Source organism: Bombina bombina, chromosome 3 (assembly GCF_027579735.1).
Source record: "Bombina bombina isolate aBomBom1 chromosome 3, aBomBom1.pri, whole genome shotgun sequence".
Classification (NCBI taxonomy): domain Eukaryota; kingdom Metazoa; phylum Chordata; class Amphibia; order Anura; family Bombinatoridae; genus Bombina; species Bombina bombina.
In genome coordinates, this window is record NC_069501.1 from 1,028,532,773 (window position 1) to 1,028,554,559 (window position 21,787).

Consider the following 21,787-nt stretch of genomic DNA (forward strand, 5'->3'; position numbering starts at 1 on the left):
TTCGTCTACACCAGTCTTGCCCACACAGGAGGCCCCTAGTACATCTAGTGCGCCAATACTCCTTACTATGCAACAATTAACGGCTGTAATGGATAATTCTATCAAAAACATTTTAGCCAAAATGCCCACTTATCAGCGAAAGCGCGACTGCTCTGTTTTAGAAAATACTGAAGAGCATGAGGACGCTGATGATATTGGTTCTGAAGTGCCCCTACACCAGTCTGAGGGGGCCAGGGAGGTTTTGTCTGAGGGAGAAATTTCAGATTCAGGGAAAATTTCTCAACAAGCTGAACCTGATGTGATTACATTTAAATTGGAACATCTCCGCGCTCTGCTTAAGGAGGTGTTATCTACTCTGGATGATTGTGAGAATTTGGTCATTCCAGAGAAATTATGTAAAATGGACAAGTTCCTAGAGGTCCCGGGGCCCCCCGAAGCTTTTCCTATACCCAAGCGGGTGGCGGACATTGTAAATAAAGAATGGGAAAGGCCCGGTATACCTTTCGTCCCTCCCCCCATACTTAAAAAATTGTTTCCTATGGTCGACCCCAGAAAGGACTTATGGCAGACAGTCCCCAAGGTCGAGGGGGCGGTTTCTACTCTAAACAAACGCACCACTATACCCATAGAAGATAGATGTGCTTTCAAAGATCCTATGGATAAAAAATTAGAAGGTTTGCTTAAAAAGATGTTTGTTCAGCAAGGTTACCTTCTACAACCAATTTCATGCATTGTTCCTGTCACTACAGCAGCGTGTTTCTGGTTCGATGAACTAGAAAAGGCGCTCAATAATAATTCTTCTTCTTATGAGGAGATTATGGACAGAATTCATGCTCTCAAATTGGCTAATTCTTTCACCCTAGACGCCACTTTGCAATTGGCTAGGTTAGCGGCGAAAAATTCTGGTTTTGCTATTGTGGCGCGCAGAGCGCTTTGGCTAAAATCTTGGTCAGCGGATGCGTCTTCCAAGAACAAATTGCTTAACATTCCTTTCAAGGGGAAAACGCTGTTTGGCCCTGACTTGAAAGAGATTATCTCTATCACTGGGGGCAAGGGCCACGCCCTTCCTCAGGATAGGTCTTTCAAAGCCAAAAATAAACCTAATTTTCGTCCCTTTCGCAGAAACGGACCAGCCCCAAGTGCTACGTCCTCTAAGCAAGAGGGTAATACTTCTCAAGCCAAGCCAGCCTGGAGGCCAATGCAAGGCTGGAACAAAGGAAAGCAGGCCAAGAAACCTGCCACTGCTACCAAGACAGCATGAGATGTTGGCCCCCGATCCGGGACCGGATCTGGTGGGGGGCAGACTCTCTCTCTTCGCTCAGGCTTGGGCAAGAGATGTTCTGGATCCTTGGGCACTAGAAATAGTCTCCCAAGGTTATCTTCTGGAATTCAAGGGGCTTCCCCCAAGGGGGAGGTTCCACAGGTCTCAATTGTCTTCAGACCACATAAAAAAACCAGGCATTCTTACATTGTGTAGAAGACCTGTTAAAAATGGGAGTGATTCATCCTGTTCCATTAGGAGAACAAGGGATGGGGTTCTACTCCAATCTGTTCGTAGTTCCCAAAAAAGAGGGAACATTCAGACCAATCTTAGATCTCAAGATCCTAAACAAGTTTCTCAAGGTTCCATCGTTCAAAATGGAAACCATTCGAACAATTCTTCCATCCAGGAAGGTCAATTCATGACCACGGTGGATTTAAAGGATGCGTATCTACATATTCCTATCCACAAGGAACATCATCGGTTCCTAAGGTTCGCATTCCTGGACAAGCATTACCAGTTTGTGGCACTTCCGTTCGGATTAGCCACTGCTCCAAGAATTTTCACAAAGGTACTAGGGTCCCTTCTAGCGGTGCTAAGACCAAGGGACATTGCAGTAGTACCTTACTTGGACGACATTCTGATTCAAGCGTCGTCCCTTCCACAAGCAAAGGCTCACACGGACATTGTCCTGGCCTTTCTCAGATCTCACGGGTGGAAAGTGAACGTAGAAAAAAGTTCTCTATCTCAGTCAACAAGGGTTCCCTTCTTGGGAACAATAATAGACTCCTTAGAAATGAGGATTTTTCTGACAGAGGCCAGAAAATCAAAACTTCTAAACTCTTGTCAAATACTTCATTCTGTTCCTCTTCCTTCCATAGCGCAGTGCATGGAAGTAATAGGTTTGATGGTAGCGGCAATGGACATAGTTCCTTTTGCGCGAATTCATCTAAGACCATTACAACTGTGCATGCTCAGTCAGTGGAATGGGGACTATACAGACTTGTCTCCGACGATACAAGTAGATCAGAGGACCAGAGATTCACTCCGTTGGTGGCTGTCCCTGGACAACCTGTCACAGGGGATGAGCTTCCGCAGACCAGAGTGGGTCATTGTCACGACCGACGCCAGTCTGGTGGGCTGGGGCGCGGTCTAGGGACCCCTGAAAGCTCAGGGTCTTTGGTCTCGGGAAGAATCTCTTCTCCCGATAAATATTCTGGAACTGAGAGCGATATTCAATGCTCTCAAGGCTTGGCCTCAGCTAGCAAAGGCCAAGTTCATACGGTTTCAATCAGACAACATGACGACTGTTGCGTACATCAACCATCAGGGGGGAACAAGAAGTGACCAAAATCATTCAATGGGCGGAGACTCATTCCTGCCACTTGTCTGCAATCCACATCCCAGGAGTGGAAAATTGGGAAGCGGATTTTCTGAGTCGTCAGACATTTCATCCGGGGGAGTGGGAACTCCATCCGGAAATCTTTGCCCAAATTACTCAATTGTGGGGCATTCCAGACATGGATCTGATGGCCTCTCGTCAGAACTTCAAGGTTCCTTGCTACGGGTCCAGATCCAGGGATCCCAAGGCGACTCTAGTAGTTGCACTAGTAGCACCTTGGACCTTCAAACTAGCTTATGTATTCCCGCCGTTTCCTCTCATCCCCAGGCTGGTAGCCAGGATCAATCAGGAGAGGGCATCGGTGATCTTGATAGCTCCTGCGTGGCCACGCAGGACTTGGTATGCAGACCTGGTGAATATGTCATCGGCTCCACCATGGAAGCTACCTTTGAGACGAGACCTTCTTGTTCAAGGTCCGTTCGAACATCCGAATCTGGTCTCACTCCAACTGACTGCTTGGAGATTGAACGCTTGATCTTATCAAAGCGAGGTTTCTCAGATTCTGTCATTGATACTCTTGTTCAGGCCAGAAAGCCTGTAACTAGAAAAATCTACCACAAAATATGGAAAAAATATATCTGTTGGTGTGAATCTAAAGGATTCCCTTGGGACAAGGTAAAAATTCCTAAGATTCTATCCTTTCTTCAAGAAGGTTTGGAGAAAGGATTATCTGCAAGTTCTTTGAAGGGACAGATTTCTGCCTTGTCTGTGTTACTTCACAAAAAGCTGGCAGCTGTGCCAGATGTTCAAGCCTTTGTTCAGGCTCTGGTTAGAATCAAGCCTGTTTACAAACCTTTGACTCCTCCTTGGAGTCTCAATTTAGTTCTTTCAGTTCTTCAGGGGGTTCCATTTGAACCCTTACATTCCGTTGATATTAAGTTATTATCTTGGAAAGTTTTGTTTTTGGTTGCAATTTCTTCTGCTAGAAGAGTTTCAGAATTATCTGCTCTGCAGTGTTCTCCTCCTTATCTGGTGTTCCATGCAGATAAGGTGGTTTTACGTACTAAACCTGGTTTTCTTCCGAAAGTTGTTTCTAACAAAAACATTAACCAGGAGATAGTCGTGCCTTCTTTGTGTCCGAATCCAGTTTCAAAGAAGGAACGTTTGTTGCACAATTTGGATGTAGTTCGTGCTCTAAAATTCTATTTAGATGCTACAAAGGATTTTAGACAAACATCTTCTTTGTTTGTTGTTTATTCTGGTAAAAGGAGAGGTCAAAAAGCAACTTCTACCTCTCTCTCTTTTTGGATTAAAAGCATCTTCAGATTGGCTTACGAGACTGCCGGACGGCAGCCTCCTGAAAGAATCACAGCTCATTCCACTAGGGCTGTGGCTTCCACATGGGCCTTCAAGAACGAGGCTTCTGTTGATCAGATATGTAAGGCAGCGACTTGGTCTTCACTGCACACTTTTACTAAATTTTACAAATTTGATACTTTTGCTTCTTCTGAGGCTATTTTTGGGAGAGAGGTTTTGCAAGCCGTGGTGCCTTCCATCTAGGTGACCTGATTTGCTCCCTCCCTTCATCCGTGTCCTAAAGCTTTGGTATTGGTTCCCACAAGTAAGGATGACGCCGTGGACCGGACACACCTATGTTGGAGAAAACAGAATTTATGTTTACCTGATAAATTACTTTCTCCAACGGTGTGTCCGGTCCACGGCCCGCCCTGGTTTTTTAATCAGGTCTGATAATTTATTTTCTTTAACTACAGTCACCACGGTATCATATGATTTCTCCTATGCAAATATTCCTCCTTTACGTCGGTCGAATGACTGGGGAAGGCGGAGCCTAGGAGGGATCATGTGACCAGCTTTGCTGGGCTCTTTGCCATTTCCTGTTGGGGAAGAGAATATCCCACAAGTAAGGATGACGCCGTGGACCGGACACACCGTTGGAGAAAGTAATTTATCAGGTAAACATAAATTCTGTTTTTGTTAGAATCTCCACTTTTAAGTTGGCGAATATAAGGACTATTATGCCTTTTTGTTAAGGCCATTTCATATCCACTCCATTTTTTAGGATATTTATCCTCATATTTTATTTTATTCAGACCACTTGTGGATTCTGAGATTTTCTTTTTAAGCTTTACCAACTTGTCGCTTTCCATTTGGTTTAGTGACTGCTTTTATGAATCTTTTCAAAGGTTCTTGTGCCCTTCTTTCTGTCTTCAGACAGTAGGGTATTGTGGGGCTTCCTTATTTGGATGGTATCTTGGTATTAGCTTAAACTTTTCTTTTATTAAAGTCGGACAGATAGCTCAGCATGCTAATGCACTGTGACTGAGCTCTGAGGGTTGCAGGTTCGATTCCTGCCGAAGTCCATTCAGCCTTTCATCCTTCCGAGGTTGCTTAATTGAGCAGCGTCTTGAGTTCCTTATAGGTGATTAGACGTGCTTTTTCAAGTACCCAATACTTACATACATATGAAAGAGCAGTATTCAAATATATGGACTTTCTTTCATGTAATTAACAAGAGTCCATGAGCTAGTGACGTATGGGATATACATTCCTACCAGGAGGGGCAAAGTTTCCCAAACCTTAAAATGCCTATAAATACACCCCTCACCACACCCACAAATCAGTTTTACAAACTTTGCCTCCAAGGGAGGTGGTGAAGTAAGTTTGTGCTAGATTCTACGTTGATATGCGCTCCGCAGCAAGTTGGAGCCCGGTTTTCCTCTCAGCGTGCAGTGAATGTCAGAGGGATGTGAGGAGAGTATTGCCTATTGAATGCAGTGATCTCCTTCTACGGGGTCTATTTCATAAGGTTCTCTGTTATCGGTCGTAGAGATTCATCTCTTACCTCCCTTTTCAGATCGACGATATACTCTTATATTTACCATTTCCTCTACTGATTCTCGTTTCAGTACTGGTTTGGCTTTCTACAAACATGTAGATGAGTGTCCTGGGGTAAGTAAGTCTTATTTTCTGTGACACTCTAAGCTATGGTTGGGCACTTTATTTATAAAGTTCTAAATATATGTATTCAAACATTTATTTGCCTTGACTCAGAATGTTCAACTTTCCTTATTTTTCAGACAGTCAGTTTCATATTTGGGATTATGCTTTAAATTATCATATTTTTTCTTACCTCAAAAATTTGACTTTTTTCCCTGTGGGCTGTTAGGCTCGCGGGGGCTGAAAATGCTTCATTTTATTGCGTCATTCTTGGCGCAGACTTTCTTGGCGCAAAAATTCTTTTCCGTTTCCGGCGTCATACGTGTCGCCGGAAGTTGCGTCATTTTTTGACGTTATTTTGCGCCAAAAATGTCGGCGTTCCGGATGTGGCGTCATTTTTGGCGCCAAAAGCATTTAGGCGCCAAATAATGTGGGAGTCTTATTTGGCGCCAAAAAATATGGGCGTCGCTTTTGTCTCCACATTATTTCAGTCTCATTTTTCATTTGCTTCTGGTTGCTAGAAGCTTGATGTTTGGCATTTTTTTCCCATTCCTGAAACTGTCTTATAAGGAATTTGATCTATTTTGCTTTATATGTTGTTTTTTCTCTTACATATTGCAAGATATCTCACGTTGCATCTGAGCCAGAAGATACTACAGGAAAACCTCTGCCTGCTGGATCTACCAAAGCTAAGTGTATCTGCTGTAAACTTTTGGTAGCTATTCCTCCAGCTGTTGTTTGTAATAATTGTCATGACAAACTTGTTAAAGCAGATAATATTTCCTTTAGTGATGTACCATTGCCTGTTGCAGTTCCCTCAACATCTAAGGTGCAGAATGTTCCTGATAACATAAGAGATTTTGTTTCTGAATCCATAAAGAAGGCTTTGTCTGTTATTTCTCCTTCTAGTAAACGTAAAAAGTCTTTTAAATCTTCTCTCTCTACAGATGAATTTTTAAATGAACACCATCATTCTGATTCTTTGGACTCTTCTGGTTCAGAGGATTCTGTCTCAGAGATTGATGCTGATAAATCTTCATATTTATTTAAGATGGAATTTATTCGCTCTTTACTTAAAGAAGTACTAATTGCTTTAGAAATAGAGGATTCTAGTCCTCTTGATACTAATTCTATACGTTTGGATAAGGTTTTTAAAGCTCCTGCGGTTATTCCAGAAGTCTTTCCTGTTCCTAATGCTATTTCTGCAGTAATTGCTAAGGAATGGGATAAATTGGGTAATTCATTTACTCCTTCTAAACGTTTTAAGCAATTATATCCTGTTCCGCCTGACAGGTTAGAATTTTGGGACAAAATCCCTAAAGTTGATGGGGCTATTTCTACCCTTGCTAAACGTACTACCATTCCTACGTCAGATGGTACCTCGTTTAAGGATCCTTTAGATAGAAAAATTGAATCTTTTCTAAGAAAAGCTTATCTATGTTCAGGTAATCTTCTTAGACCTGCTATATCATTGGCTGATGTTGCTGCAGCTTCAACTTTTTGGTTGGAAACTCTAGCGCAACAAGTAACAAATCGTGATTCTCATGATATTATTATTCTTCTCCAGCATGCTAATAATTTCATCTGTGATGCCATTTTTGATATTATTAGAGTTGATGTTAGATTTATGTCTCTGGCTATCTTAGCCAGAAGAGCTTTATGGCTTAAGACTTGGAATGCTGATATGGCTTCTAAATCAACTCTACTTTCCATTTCTTTCCAGGGAAACAAATTATTTGGTTCTCAGTTGGATTCTATTATTTCAACTGTTACTGGTGGGAAAGGAACTTTTTTACCACAGGATAAAAAGTCTAAAGGTAAAAACAGGGCTAACAATCGTTTTCGTTCCTTTCGTTTCAACAAAGAACAAAAGCCTGATCCTTCGTCCTCAGGAGCAGTTTCAGTTTGGAAACCATCTCCAGTCTGGAATAAATCCAAGCCTGCTAGAAAGGCAAAGCCTGCTTCTAAGTTCACATGAAGGTACGGCCCTCATTCCAGTTCAGCTGGTAGGGGGCAGGTTACGTTTTTTCAAAGAAATTTGGATCAATTCTGTTCACAATCTTTGGATTCAGAACATTGTTTCAGAAGGGTACAGAATTGGTTTCAAGATGAGACCTCCTGCAAAGAGATTTTTTCTTTCCCATGTCCCAGTAAATCCAGTGAAAGCTCAAGCATTTCTGAATTGTGTTTCAGATCTAGAGTTGGCTGGAGTAATTATGCCAGTTCCAGTTCCGGAACAGGGGATGGGGTTTTATTCAAATCTCTTCATTGTACCAAAGAAGGAGAATTCCTTCAGACCAGTTCTGGATCTAAAATTATTGAATCGTTATGTAAGGATACCAACGTTCAAGATGGTAACTGTAAGGACTATATTGCCTTTTGTTCAGCAAGGGAATTATATGTCCACAATAGATTTACAGGATGCATATCTGCATATTCCGATTCATCCAGATCATTATCAGTTCCTGAGATTCTCTTTTCTAGACAAGCATTACCAATTTGTGGCTCTACCGTTTGGCCTTGCTACAGCTCCAAGAATTTTCACAAAGATTCTCGGTGCCCTTCTGTCTGTAATCAGAGAACAGGGTATTGTGGTATTTCCTTATTTGGACGATATCTTGGTACTTGCTCCGTCTTTACATTTAGCAGAGTCTCATACGAATCGACTTGTGTTGTTTCTTCAAGATCATGGTTGGAGGATCAATTTACCAAAAAGTTCTTTGATTCCTCAAACAAGGGTTACCTTTCTGGGTTTCCAGATAGATTCAGTGTCCATGACTTTGTCTTTAACAGACAAGAGACGTCTAAAATTGATTACAGCTTGTCGAAACCTTCAGTCACAATCATTCCCTTCGGTAGCCTTATGCATGGAAATTCTAGGTCTTATGACTGCTGCATCGGACGCGATCCCCTTTGCTCGTTTTCACATGCGACCTCTTCAGCTCTGTATGCTGAACCAATGGTGCAGGGATTACACGAAGATATATCAATTAATATCTTTAAAACCGATTGTTCGGCACTCTCTAACGTGGTGGACAGATCACCATCGTTTAATTCAGGGGGCTTCTTTTGTTCTTCCGACCTGGACTGTAATTTCAACAGATGCAAGTCTCACAGGTTGGGGAGCTGTGTGGGGATCTCTGACGGCACAAGGAGTTTGGGAATCTCAGGAGGTGAGATTACCGATCAATATCTTGGAACTCCGTGCAGTTTTCAGAGCTCTTCAGTTTTGGCCTCTTCTGAAGAGAGAATCGTTCATTTGTTTTCAGACAGACAATGTCACAACTGTGGCATACATCAATCATCAAGGAGGGACTCACAGTCCTCTGGCTATGAAAGAAGTATCTCGAATTTTGGTTTGGGCGGAATCCAGCTCCTGTCTAATCTCTGCGGTTCATATCCCAGGTGTAGACAATTGGGAAGCGGATTATCTCAGTCGCCAAACGTTGCATCCGGGCGAATGGTCTCTTCACCCAGAGGTATTTCTTCAGATTGTTCAATTGTGGGGGCTCCCAGAGATAGATCTGATGGCCTCTCATCTAAACAAGAAACTTCCCAGGTATCTGTCCAGATCCCGGGATCCTCAGGCGGAGGCAGTGGATGCATTATCACTTCCTTGGAAGTATCATCCTGCCTATATCTTTCCGCCTCTAGTTCTTCTTCCAAGAGTAATCTCCAAGATTCTGAGGGAATGCTCGTTTGTTCTGCTAATAGCTCCGGCATGGCCTCACAGGTTTTGGTATGCGGATCTTGTCCGGATGGCATCTTGCCAGCCATGGACTCTTCCGTTAAGACCAGACCTTCTGTCACAAGGTCCTTTTTTCCATCCGGATCTGAAATCCTTAAATTTAAAGGTATGGAGATTGAACGCTTGATTCTTGGTCATAGAGGTTTCTCTGACTCCGTGATTAATACTATGTTACAGGCTCGTAAATCTGTATCTCGAGAAATATATTATAGAGTCTGGAAGACTTATATTTCTTGGTGTCTTTCTCATCATTTTTCTTGGCATTCTTTTAGAATACCGAGAATTTTACAGTTTCTTCAGGATGGTTTAGATAAGGGTTTGTCCGCAAGTTCTTTGAAAGGACAAATCTCTGCTCTTTCTGTTCTTTTTCACAGAAAGATTGCTATTCTTCCTGATATTCATTGTTTTGTACAAGCTTTGGTTCGTATAAAACCTGTCATTAAGTCAATTTCTCCTCCTTGGAGTTTGAATTTGGTTCTGGGAGCTCTTCAAGCTCCTCCGTTTGAACCTATGCATTCATTGGACATTAAATTACTTTCTTGGAAAGTTTTGTTCCTTTTGGCCATCTCTTCTGCTAGAAGAGTTTCTGAATTATCTGCTCTTTCGTGTGAGTCTCCTTTTCTGATTTTTCATCAGGATAAGGCGGTGTTGCGAACTTCTTTTGAATTTTTACCTAAAGTTGTGAATTCCAACAACATTAGTAGAGAAATTGTGGTTCCTTCATTATGTCCTAATCCTAAGAATTCTAAGGAGAAATCATTGCATTCTTTGGATGTTGTTAGAGCTTTGAAATATTATGTTGAAGCTACGAAATCTTTCCGTAAGACTTCTAGTCTATTTGTTATCTTTTCCGGTTCTAGGAAAGGCCAGAAAGCTTCTGCCATTTCTTTGGCATCTTGGTTGAAATCTTTAATTCATCTTGCCTATGTTGAGTCGGGTAAAATTCCGCCTCAGAGAATTACAGCTCATTCTACTAGGTCAGTATCTACTTCCTGGGCGTTTAGGAATGAAGCTTCGGTTGACCAGATCTGCAAAGCAGCAACTTGGTCCTCTTTGCATACTTTTACTAAATTCTACCATTTTGATATATTTTCTTCTTCTGAAGCAGTTTTTGGTAGAAAAGTTCTTCAGGCAGCGGTTTCAGTTTGAATCTTCTGCTTATGTTTTTTGTTAAACTTTATTTTGGGTGTGGATTATTTTCAGCAGGAATTGGCTGTCTTTATTTTATCCCTCCCTCTCTAGTGACTCTTGTGTGGAAAGATCCACATCTTGGGTAGTCATTATCCCATACGTCACTAGCTCATGGACTCTTGTTAATTACATGAAAGAAAACATAATTTATGTAAGAACTTACCTGATAAATTCATTTCTTTCATATTAACAAGAGTCCATGAGGCCCGCCCTTTTTTGTGGTGGTTATGATTTTTTTGTATAAAGCACAATTATTCCAATTCCTTATTTTATATGCTTCGCACTTTTTTCTTATCACCCCACTTCTTGGCTATTCGTTAAACTGATTTGTGGGTGTGGTGAGGGGTGTATTTATAGGCATTTTAAGGTTTGGGAAACTTTGCCCCTCCTGGTAGGAATGTATATCCCATACGTCACTAGCTCATGGACTCTTGTTAATATGAAAGAAATGAATTTATCAGGTAAGTTCTTACATAAATTATGTTTTTCTTTTTGTGGAATCCCTCATGAATCAACTAAGTTTTGTTTCTTCAAGACATGGTTAGAGGATTTAATTATCCAAAGAGTTTTCTGATTCCTCAGACAAGGATCACTTCTTTTTGGGTTTCTAGATAGGTTCTGTGTTCATGTCTTTTGTCTTTATCGGACAAAAGTCAATTGTAAGTGGCGTTAGCCTGTCTAACTTAGTCTAGAACCTTTTCTTTCAGTGGATATGTGCATGGAAGTTTTTAGGTCTCATAACTGCTGCATCGGGTGTGGTTCCCTTTGCTCGTTTTTAATCTGAGATCTCTTTTTGATTTGCATACTGAATCAATGATACAGGGTTTGTTTTTAAATATTACAGTTGATATTTTTAAATCCTAACACTCTACTCTCCCTGTTTTGGTGATTAGTCTATCATTTTATTCAGGGGGCCTTCTTTTGTTCGTCCTTCCTGGACTGTATTCTTAATGGATGCAAGTCTTACAGGTTGGGGAGCTGTCTGAGGGTCTTCAAGAGGAGAGGTTTCCAATCGGTATTTTGGAACTCCGTGCTATTTTTCAGAGCTCTTTCAGGCTTGGCATATTTTTATTTTTTATTTTTTTGAGAAATTTTTTTTTATTTTTTTGCTTTCAGACATTCAATATCACAACTGTGGTATATGTCAGTCAACAATAGGGACTTGTAGTTCCTTAGGAGATTAATTCCATCTAAGAACGTATTAAAGATACTTCTTAATTGCTGTCTATTTTCTATGATTTTAGACATTTGGGAGGTGGATTATCTCAGCCGTAAGTCTTTACATCCGGGAGAGTGGTGTCTCTATACAAATGTGTTTTCTCAATTCCCCAGGTACCTTTTCAAGTCCAGGGATCCTAAAGTGGAGATGGTGGATAAATTAGCAGTGTCTAGGTTTTGCATCCTGGCTACATCTTTCCACCTTTGTTTTTTTTTTTCTTCTAAAGGTGATTTTCAAGATCATATTGGAACAGTGTCATGTTTTTCTGATAGCATCAGCATGGCTTCACAGGTTTGGTATGTGTATCTTGTTCGGATGTCCAGTTGCCATCACTTTTTGGCCAGCCCTCTTGTTTTAGGGGCTATTTTTCCATCGGGATCTCAAATTACTAATTTGGGGGTAGGGAAATTGATTAGTGTTTAGTCATAGAAGTTTCTCTGACTCATTTTCTATCGCTATGTTGCAGGCTTATAAGTCTGTTTCAAGGAACAACATGTATTATCAGGTTTGGAAAAACCTATTTTTTATAGTGTTCTTCTCATAATTCTTTTGGTATTCTTTTAGAATTCCTAGGATTTTACAGTTTTTCCGGATGGTTTGGATAAGTTTGTCTGCAAATTTTTAACTTCCTGATATTCACTGTTTTTTGTTCAGGCTTTGGTTGGTATCAAGCCTGCTCATTTATTAATTTCTCCTTTTTGGAGTCTTATTTGGTTTTAAGGTTTTGCAGGCTCTTTTCTTTTGAGCCTATATATGGAGATTATCTACTTTCTTGGAAAGTGTTGTTTCTTTTGACTACAAGAGTTTGATTTATCAGTTCTCTCGTGTGTCTCCTTATCTGATTTATTTTCATCTAGATAAATTGTTTTGTGGACTTCTTTTTTCCTAAGGTTGTGAATTTTAACAACATTTAGTAGATAAATTGGTGTCCCTTCTTTGTGTCCTAATCCTAAAAGAATTCTTTGAGTTCTTTACATCCTTTGGATGTGGTAAGAACTTTATAATTCTATATCGAGGTTACTAGGATTTCAGAAGACTTCTAGTCTATCTGCTGTTTTTCTGGTTCCAGAAAAGGTTAGGAAGCCTCTGCCATTTGTTTGGCATCCTGATTAAAGTTTTTGTTTTTCAAGACTTATTTTGAGGCAGGGCAGGCTCCACCTCAGAGTTTTACAGCTCATTCTACTAAGCTCAGTCACCTTTTCTTGGGCTTTTTCAGAATGAAGCTTAGGTTGATCAAATTTACAAATCAGTAATTTGGTCTTCTTTGCATACTTTTATTTTTTACCATTTTAATCTATTTGTTTCTTCTGAAGCAGTCTTTGGTAGAAAAATTCAGGCAGCTGTTTCAGTTTGATTCTACCGGTTTTGATTTAGTTTTTTTGAGAAACTTAATTATTGCGTGGATTTAATTTCTCAGTGGAAATAGCGGTGGTGGTGGTGGTGATGTTTTATCCCTCCCTCTCTAGGGACTCTTCTGTGGACTTCCACATCTTGGTTATTTCTATCCCATACGTCACTAGCTCATGGACTCTTGCCAATTACATAATTTATGTAAGAACTTACCTGATTAATTTTTTTCATATTGGCAAGAGTCAATGAGGCCCACCCTTTTTATGGGGGTTATGATTTTATTGTATAAAAGCACTATTATTTTTCCAGTTCCTCATTTTTGTATGCTTTTCTACTCCTTATTTTATCACCCCACTACTTGGCTATTGGTTAAACTGAATTTTAGGTGTGGTGAGGGGTGTATTTATAGGCATTTTGAGGTTTGGGAAACTTTGCTCCTCCTGGTAGGATTGTATATCGCATATGTCACTAGCTCATGGACTCTTGCCAATATGAAAGAAATTAATGTATTAGGTAATTATTACATAAATTATGTTTTTTCTTTCTCAGCAGCTAATTTGCATCTGCTGCGATTATATTATACAATTTTTAAAATTGCTTTATTCTCCAGTTATTAAACACATTGGAATTGAGCACGTGCTTTAGTGCAACTGCCTAATTTAAAATTTAATTTCAGAATGACCAGCAGAAAAAAAATCTCCACTAAAAGTGTCTCATTGCAGAAAGGGGAAATAAGTTCTGCCTCAGAGCAAGGGACCTCTATATAGCTATTGATGTACTTTACTGTTTATTTGCAAGTATTTGCTTTCTGTTTTTTTTTTTTTTTTTTTTATTTACATTACTTAAAGCTAAGTAGTCAGACTTTAGGACAGAAAAGCACTTTTTGGCTCATTTTGTCCATAAGAGAAGTCCTAGCATGTAATTTTACTTTTGGATATAATTTCTTTAAATTTCTCCAATTTAAGGTCTTTTTTTTTTTTTTCCCCCTTAGTGATTTGCATGTTAGCAAGAGTAGACATTCAGTAGATGAGGTCTTGCACATCTGTGGGACACTACAACACTGGCTAAATAGAATGATGCATTCAAAGAATATTAATCTGAGAATAACATGTAGATTTATTTTTAAAGTTTTATTATCTGTTTAATTATTGACAAAATAAGTGTTAGCTTCCATTGTTTTATAGACTCTAAAATTTGCCATGTTGTAACTTAGGCTACCTTCTCTGCTGTGGCCTATTGGGGACAGTTATAAGCAGGTCACTAGAGTGTGCAACCAATGGCTGTGTAGAATATAACGGTGTTCTGCATTCCATTTCTAACAGGAACTGAAAAGCCCAACATTTCAGAATAGAATTACAGGAACAAATAAATAATGAAAGTAAATTGCAGAGTTTTCTTTATATAATATGTGCTATATCATTATATATTACCATCTCAAAGTGTTTAAAGTCCCTTTTAATCATGAAATGGAAGTGCAGGCTACCTAAGGCCATAATGCTTTGCAGGTCCCTCTGTTCCCAGTAACAGCTGTCTAGTGCTTACTCATCACTAGAAGCAGTTTTTGCTCATTTAAAATATACTGCAAAAATGCTTATGAAATTTGAAATTAATTTCTCTGAATTATTTTTAATTGTCAGCTAGAGTGTTCCTTTTAACGTAGCTTGAACTCCTCTACTGTTTGCCATAATTTTTAGTTGATACATTTAAATGTTATTCATAAACGCCCCAAAAATATAACCTTTTGTGTCCTTTCTTTCCTACAGGACAATATCCTTCTGCCCCAGCCTATCCAAACCAGGCTCCCAATCAACAATCTGTGTACCCACCAGGCATGCACCTTCAACAGGCTCCTCCCTACACAGATGCTCCTCCTGCTTATTCTGAGGTAAACTATAAAGCACACAGTATGGCAAATAGTACTGTTTAAATAAAAACAATTTATAGGAAATAGATGCTATAATAAGTAAGGAGATATAATTCCTGATATTCCCAGAGCTCTGAAATAAGAATAGTTACACACTTAAAAACACATCCATACATTAGCATTTAGAAATAAAATACAGGTATACCCTGCTCATACAGCGGGTTAGGGACCAAAGCCCCGCTGTAAAGTGAAAACCGCCATAAAGTGAAACAAGGCAGTTTTAGCTTTCTTTTCACTTGCCAGTGTGTTTAAAAGCTTAAAAACATGTTTGAACTAACATATATTAGGGATGCAATAGTGCTACATTTAGTTTAACACCAGCACAGTATTCAATAAAAACTGTACCTGTAAAATAGTGACAATTACTGTAGTAAAATTTGCCAGACTATAGCACTGAGAAACATATTGCACTGTAATGCTGTAAACAGAATGAACTGCGCATAACAAAATGGTGCCTGTCCCTTATCTTGCAAACTCACGATGATTACAGCACACTTTCAAATTCCTTGGAGGTTGAACTTCAGCACCATAAAGCACTGTATTAGCGAGGCGCTGTAAAGTGAGGTATACCTGTATAAAGCTAGTTTAAGTTAATGTAAACTTACCCTAAAGGAACATTCAAGTCCGATTCCTATTTCTTTTTGAGATTATTCACAACATTGCAACAAACCTGCATGCAAAAGATGTTTTAAAACATGTAATTTCCTTCCTAAAATAGGAAGAGTCCACGGCTTTACTCCTTACTGTTGGGAAATACAACACCTGGCCACCAGGAGGAGGCAAAGACACCCCAGCCTAAGGCTCAAATATCCCTCCCACTTCCTCATTACCCCAGTCATTCTTTGCAATTCGTCACATTAGGAGGCGGCAGAGAAGATTCGGAGAGTCCTGAAAAAGGGTATCTGCCCTTCGAGAGAGGTCTGGAGTTTTAAATAGTCATGTCAACCTCTGTGAAAGTAATGATGAAAGTTAGTCTGGAGATGCAGGGAAAGTTTTTTTCTGCGAAACGATCCAGACTACTGCTAACAGCTCCTAAGCAATCAGTGTTGACGAGTTTCACTGCCTGCTTTTTCTCACTCAAGTCCATATCAGGAGCACTGCTATAAGACAGTCACACTTGAGAGGCTGTGTTCTGTTCCACAACATGGATCCTGGAGGTAAGATCATTAAAATTTTTTACACATAAAACGCTATAACAGGGTCACAGTGACACTCCTTTATACCTTGATAGGATCTAGGATTAATATTCTCTGAAGGGGGTTTATTGAATAGTTGGGGTTAATCAGTGTATTAATTGTCTCCAACATTGGTGTGTCCGGTCCACGGCGTCATCCATAACTTGTGGGAATATTCTCTTCCCCAACAGGAAATGGCAAAGAGCACAGCAAAAGCTGTCCATATAGTCCCTCCTAGGCTCCGCCCACCCCAGTCATTCTCTTTGCCGCTGAACAAGCAGCATCTCCACGGAGATGGTGAAGAGTATGTGGTGTTTAGTTGTAGTTTTTTATTCTACTATCAAGAGTTTGTTATTTTAAAATAGTGCTGGTATGTACTATTTACTCTGAAACAGAAAAGGGTGAAGAGTTCTGTTTGTGAGAGGAGTATGATTTTAGCAGCAGTAACTAAAATCGTTTTCTGTTCCCACACAGGACTGTTGAGATGAGATAACTTCAGTTGGGGGGAACAGTAGGCAGACTTTTCTGCTTAAGGTATGACTAGCCATATTTCTAACAAGACTGTGTAATGCTGGAAGGCTGTCATTTTCCCCTCATGGGGACCGGTAAGCCATTTTCTTAGTCTCAAACCGAATAAAGGGCTTAATATGGGCTATAAAACTGGTAGACACTTTTATGGGCTAGATCGATTGCTTTATTTGGGCATTTTATACAGTTTGATGTTGAAATTCACACTTTATATCTTTGGGGAACGTTTTTTTACGTCAGGCACTGGTTTAGACACCTTCCCAGTCAGGAAGGGCCTTCTCTGTAGTAGGCAGAGCCTCATTTTCGCGCCATTACTGCGCAGTTACTTTTGAGAGCAGTACATGCAGCTGCATGTGTGTGGGTCTGGAAGTAGTTGAAAAAGTTCCGAGAAGGCTTCATTTGGTATCGTATACCCCCCTGGTTTTGGTAAAGTCGCAGCAAAGGCTGGAGCTGGGACTGTAGAGGGGTTAAAACTGTAAACGGCTCCGGTTTCCTCATTTTAAGGGTTAAAAGTCTGAAATTTGGGGTGCAATGCTTTGAATGCTTTAAGACACTGTGGTGAAAATTTGGTTAAAATTGAACAATTCCTTCATAGTTTTTCACATATTCAGTAAAAAAGTGTGCCCTGTTTAAAATTTAACCCCTTAGTGACCAGAGCACTTTTCCATTTTCTGTCCGTTTGGGACCAAGGCTATTTTTACATTTTTGCGGTGTTTGTGTTTAGCTGTAATTTTCTTCTTACTCATTTACTGTACCCACACATATTATATACCGTTTTTCTCGCCATTAAATGGACTTTCTAAAGATACCATTATTTTCATCATATCTTATAATTTACTATAAAAAAAATGATAAAATATGAGGAAAAATGGAAAAAAACACACTTTTTCTAACTTTGACCCCCAAAATCTGTTACATATCTAAAACCACCAAAAAACACCCATGCTAAATAGTTTCTAAATTTTGTCCTGAGTTTAGAAATACCCAATGTTTACATGTTCTTTGCCTTTTTTGCAAGTTATAGGGCCATAAATATAAGTAGCACTTTGCTATTTCCAAACCATTTTTTTCCAAAATTAGCGCTAGTTACATTAGAACACTGATATCTTTCAGGAATCCCTGAATATCCCTTGACATGTATATATTTTTTTTTTGTAGACATCCCAAAGTATTGATCTAGGCCAATTTTGGTATATTTCATACCACCATTTCACCGCCAAATGCGATCAAATACAAAAAATTGTTCACTTTTTCACAAATTTTTTCACAAACTTTAGGTTTCTCACTGAAATCATTTACAAACAGCTTGTGCAATTATGGCATAAATGGTTGTAAATTCTTCTCTGGGATCCCCTTTGTTCAGAAATAGCACACATATATGGCTTTGGCGTTGCTTTTTGGTAATTAGAAGGCCGCTAAATGCCACTGCGCACCACAAGTGTATCATGCCCAGCAGTTAAGGGGTTAATTAGGGAGCTTGTAGGGTTAATTTTAGCTTTAGTGTAGTGTAGTAGACAACCCCAAGTATTGATCTAGGCACATTTTGGTATATTTCATGCCACCATTTCACCGCCAAATGCGATCAAATTAAAAAAAACGTAAAATTTTTCACAATTTTAGGTTTCTCACTGAAATCATTTACAAACAGCTTGTGCAATTATGGCACAAATGGTTGTAAATGCTTGTCTGGGATCCCCTTTGTTCAGAAATAGCAGACATATATGACTTTGGCGTTGCTTTCTGGTAATTAGAAGGCCACTAAATCCTGTTGCGCCTTACACGTGTATTATGGCTAGCAGTGAAAGGGTTAATTAGGGAGTTTGTAGTGAGCTTGCAGGGTTAATTTTAGCTTTAGTGTAGAGATCAGCCTCCCATCTGACACATCCCACCCCCTGATCCCTCCCAAACAGCTCCCTTCCCTCCCCCACCCCACAATTGTCCCCGCCATCTTAAGTACTGGCAGAAAGTCTGCCAGTACTAAAATAAAAGGGTTTTTAAAAAAAAAAAAAATTTTTTTTTTAAGCATATTTACATATGCTACTGTGTAGGATCCCCCCCTTAGCCCCCAACCTCCCTGATCCCCCCCAAAACCGCTCTCTAACCCTCCCCTCTGCCTTATTGGGGGCCATCTTGGGTACTGGCAGTTTACAATAAAAAAATGCTTTTTTTTTGTTTTTTTTGTTTTTTTTCTGTAGTGTAGCTTTCCCCCCCCCCCCCACCCCCCACAGACTAACCCCCACCACCTTGCTTATTGTTTACATTTTTGTTTGACATATTTGATATATTTTTTATTTCCCATTTTCTGTAGTGTAGCGGTTCCCACCCGCTCCCTCCCCGTGCACGCGCCCGCCCCCACCCTCCCGTGCACGCGCGCGCGCCCGTGCGCGCCCCCAGCCACCCCCGCCCACGATCCCGCCCCCCTTCACATCCACATGGCCATCGATGGCCGCCACCCGCCTCCCGGTCCGGCTCCCACCCACCAACGCAGGTAGCCACCGATCTCCGGTGCAGAGAGGGCCACAGAGTGGCTCTCTCTGCACCGGATTACTTAAAAACGTTATTGCAGGATGCCTCCATATCGAGGCATCACTGCAATAACCGGAAAGCAGCTGGAAGCGAGCAGGATCGCTTCCAGCTGCTTTCCACACTGAGGACGTGCAGGGTACGTTCTCAGGCATTAACTGCCTTTTTTCTGAGGACGTACCCTGCACGTCCTCAGTCGTTAAGGGTTTAAAGAGACAGTAACGTTTTTGTTTTAAAACGGTTTTTGTACTTTATTGACAAGTTTAAGCCTGTTTAACATGTCTGTGCCTTCAGATAGACTATGTTCTGTATGTATGGAAGCCAATGTGTCTCCCCCTTCAAATATGTGTGATAATTGTGCCATAGCGTCCAAACAAAGTAAGGACAGTACTGCCACAGATAGTAAAGTTGCCCAAGATGATTCATCAGATGAAGGGAGTAGACATAGTTCTACATCATCTCCTTCTGTGTCTACACCAGTTTTGCCCACGCAGGAGACCCCTAGTACTTCTAGCGCGCCAATGCTTGTTACTATGCAACAATTGACGGCAGTAATGGATAACTCCATAGCAAATATTTTATCCAAGATGCCTGCATTTCAGAGAGAGCGCGATTGCTCTGTTTTAAACACTGTAGAGCAGGAGGGCGCTGATGATAATTGCTCTGTCATACCCTCACACCAATCTGAAGTGGCCATGAGGGAGGTTTTGTCAGATGGGGAAATTTCTGATTCAGGTAGAATTTCTCAACAGGCAGAACCTGATGTTGTGACATTTAAATTTAAATTAGAGCATCTCCGCGCACTGCTTAAGGAGGTGCTATCTACTCTGGATGATTGTGACAACCTGGTCATTCCAGAAAAATTGTGCAAGATGGACAAGTTCCTAGAGGTTCCGGTGCACCCCAACGCTTTTCCTATACCCAAGCGGGTAGCGGACATAGTGAATAAGGAGTGGGAGAAGCCCGGCATACCTTTTTGTCCCCCCTCCTATATTTAAGAAATTATTTCCTATGGTCGACCCCAGAAAGGACTTATGGCAGACAGTCCCTAAGGTCGAGGGGGCAGTTTCTACACTAGCCAAGCACACTACTATTCCTATCGAGGATAATTGTGCTTTCAAAGATCCTATGGATAAAAAATTGGAGGGTTTGCTTAAAAAGATTTTTGTACAGCAAGGTTACCTCCTGCAACCTATTTCGTGCATTATTCCTGTCACTACAGCAGCGTGGTTCTGGTTCGAGGAACTAGAAAAGTCGCTCAGTAGAGAGACTCCGTATGAGGAGGTTATGGACAGAATTCACACACTTAAGTTATCTAATTCCTTTATTTTAGATGCCGCTTTGCAGTTAGCTAGATTAGCGGCGAAAAATTCAGGGTTTGCAATTGTGGCGCGCAGAGCGCTCTGGCTAAAGTCTTGGTCAGCGGATGTATCTTCCAAGACAAAATTGCTTAATATCCCTTTCAAGGGTAAAACCCTTTTTGGGCCAGAATTGAAAGAGATTATCTCAGACATCACTGGGGGTAAGGGCCATGCCCTCCCACAAGATAGGCCTTTCAAGGCCAAGAATAAGTCTAATTTTCGTTCCTTTCGCAATTTCAGGAACGGACCGGCCTCCAACTCTGCAGCCTCTAGACAAGAGGGTAATGCTTCGCAAACCAAACCAGCTTGGAAACCGATGCAAGGCTGGAACAAGGGTAAGCAGGCCAAGAAGCCTGCTGCTGCTACCAAAACAGCATGAAGGAGTAGCCCCCGATCCGGGACCGGATCTAGTAGGGGGCAGACTCTCTTCGCTCAGGCTTGGGCAAGAGATGTTCAGGATCCCTGGGCACTAGAAATAGTTTCTCAGGGTTATCTTCTAGAATTCAAGGAACTACCCCCAAGGGGAAGGTTCCACATGTCTCACTTATCTTGAAACCAAATAAAGTGACAGGCATTCTTACATTGTGTAGAAGACCTGTTAAAGATGGGAGTGATACACCCAGTTCCAACTGTGGAACAAGGACTGGGGTTTTACTCAAATCTGTTTGTAGTTCCCAAAAAAGAGGGAACCTTCAGACCAATTCTGGATTTAAAGATTCTAAACAAATTTCTCAGAGTGCCATCGTTCAAAATGGAAACTATTCGAACGATTTTACCTACAATCCAGGAGGGTCAATTTATGACTACCGTGGATCTAAAGGATGCGTATCTACATATTCCTATCCACAAAGATCATCATCAGTTCCTAAGGTTCGCCTTTCTGGACAAACATTACCAGTTTGTGGCTCTCCCATTCGGGCTAGCCACTGCTCCAAGGATTTTCACAAAGGTGCTCGGGTCCCTTCTAGCGGTTCTAAGACCAAGGGGCATTGTCGTGGCACCTTACTTGGACGACATTCTGATACAAGCGTCGTCTCTTTCAAAGGCAAAGGCTCACACAGACATCGTTCTGGCCTTTCTCAGATCTCACGGGTGGAAGGTGAACATAGAAAAAAGTTCCCTCTCTCCGTCGACAAGAGTTCCTTTCTTGGGGACAATAATAGATTCTTTAGAAATGAAGATTTTCCTGACAGATGTCAAAGTCAAA

General features: G+C 40.8%; 1 protein-coding gene across 1 annotated transcript in view; it reads left to right on the forward strand.

Annotated features, from left to right (window-relative positions):
* DAZAP2 (DAZ associated protein 2) overlaps positions 1-21,787 on the forward strand; it is a gene marked incomplete in the record, with an annotated part of 79,235 nt that overhangs the window by 8,113 nt on the left and 49,335 nt on the right. Inside the window, 1 exon segment of the mRNA XM_053705528.1 lies at positions 14,833-14,954. Coding sequence (XP_053561503.1) covers positions 14,833-14,954 — 122 coding nt within the window.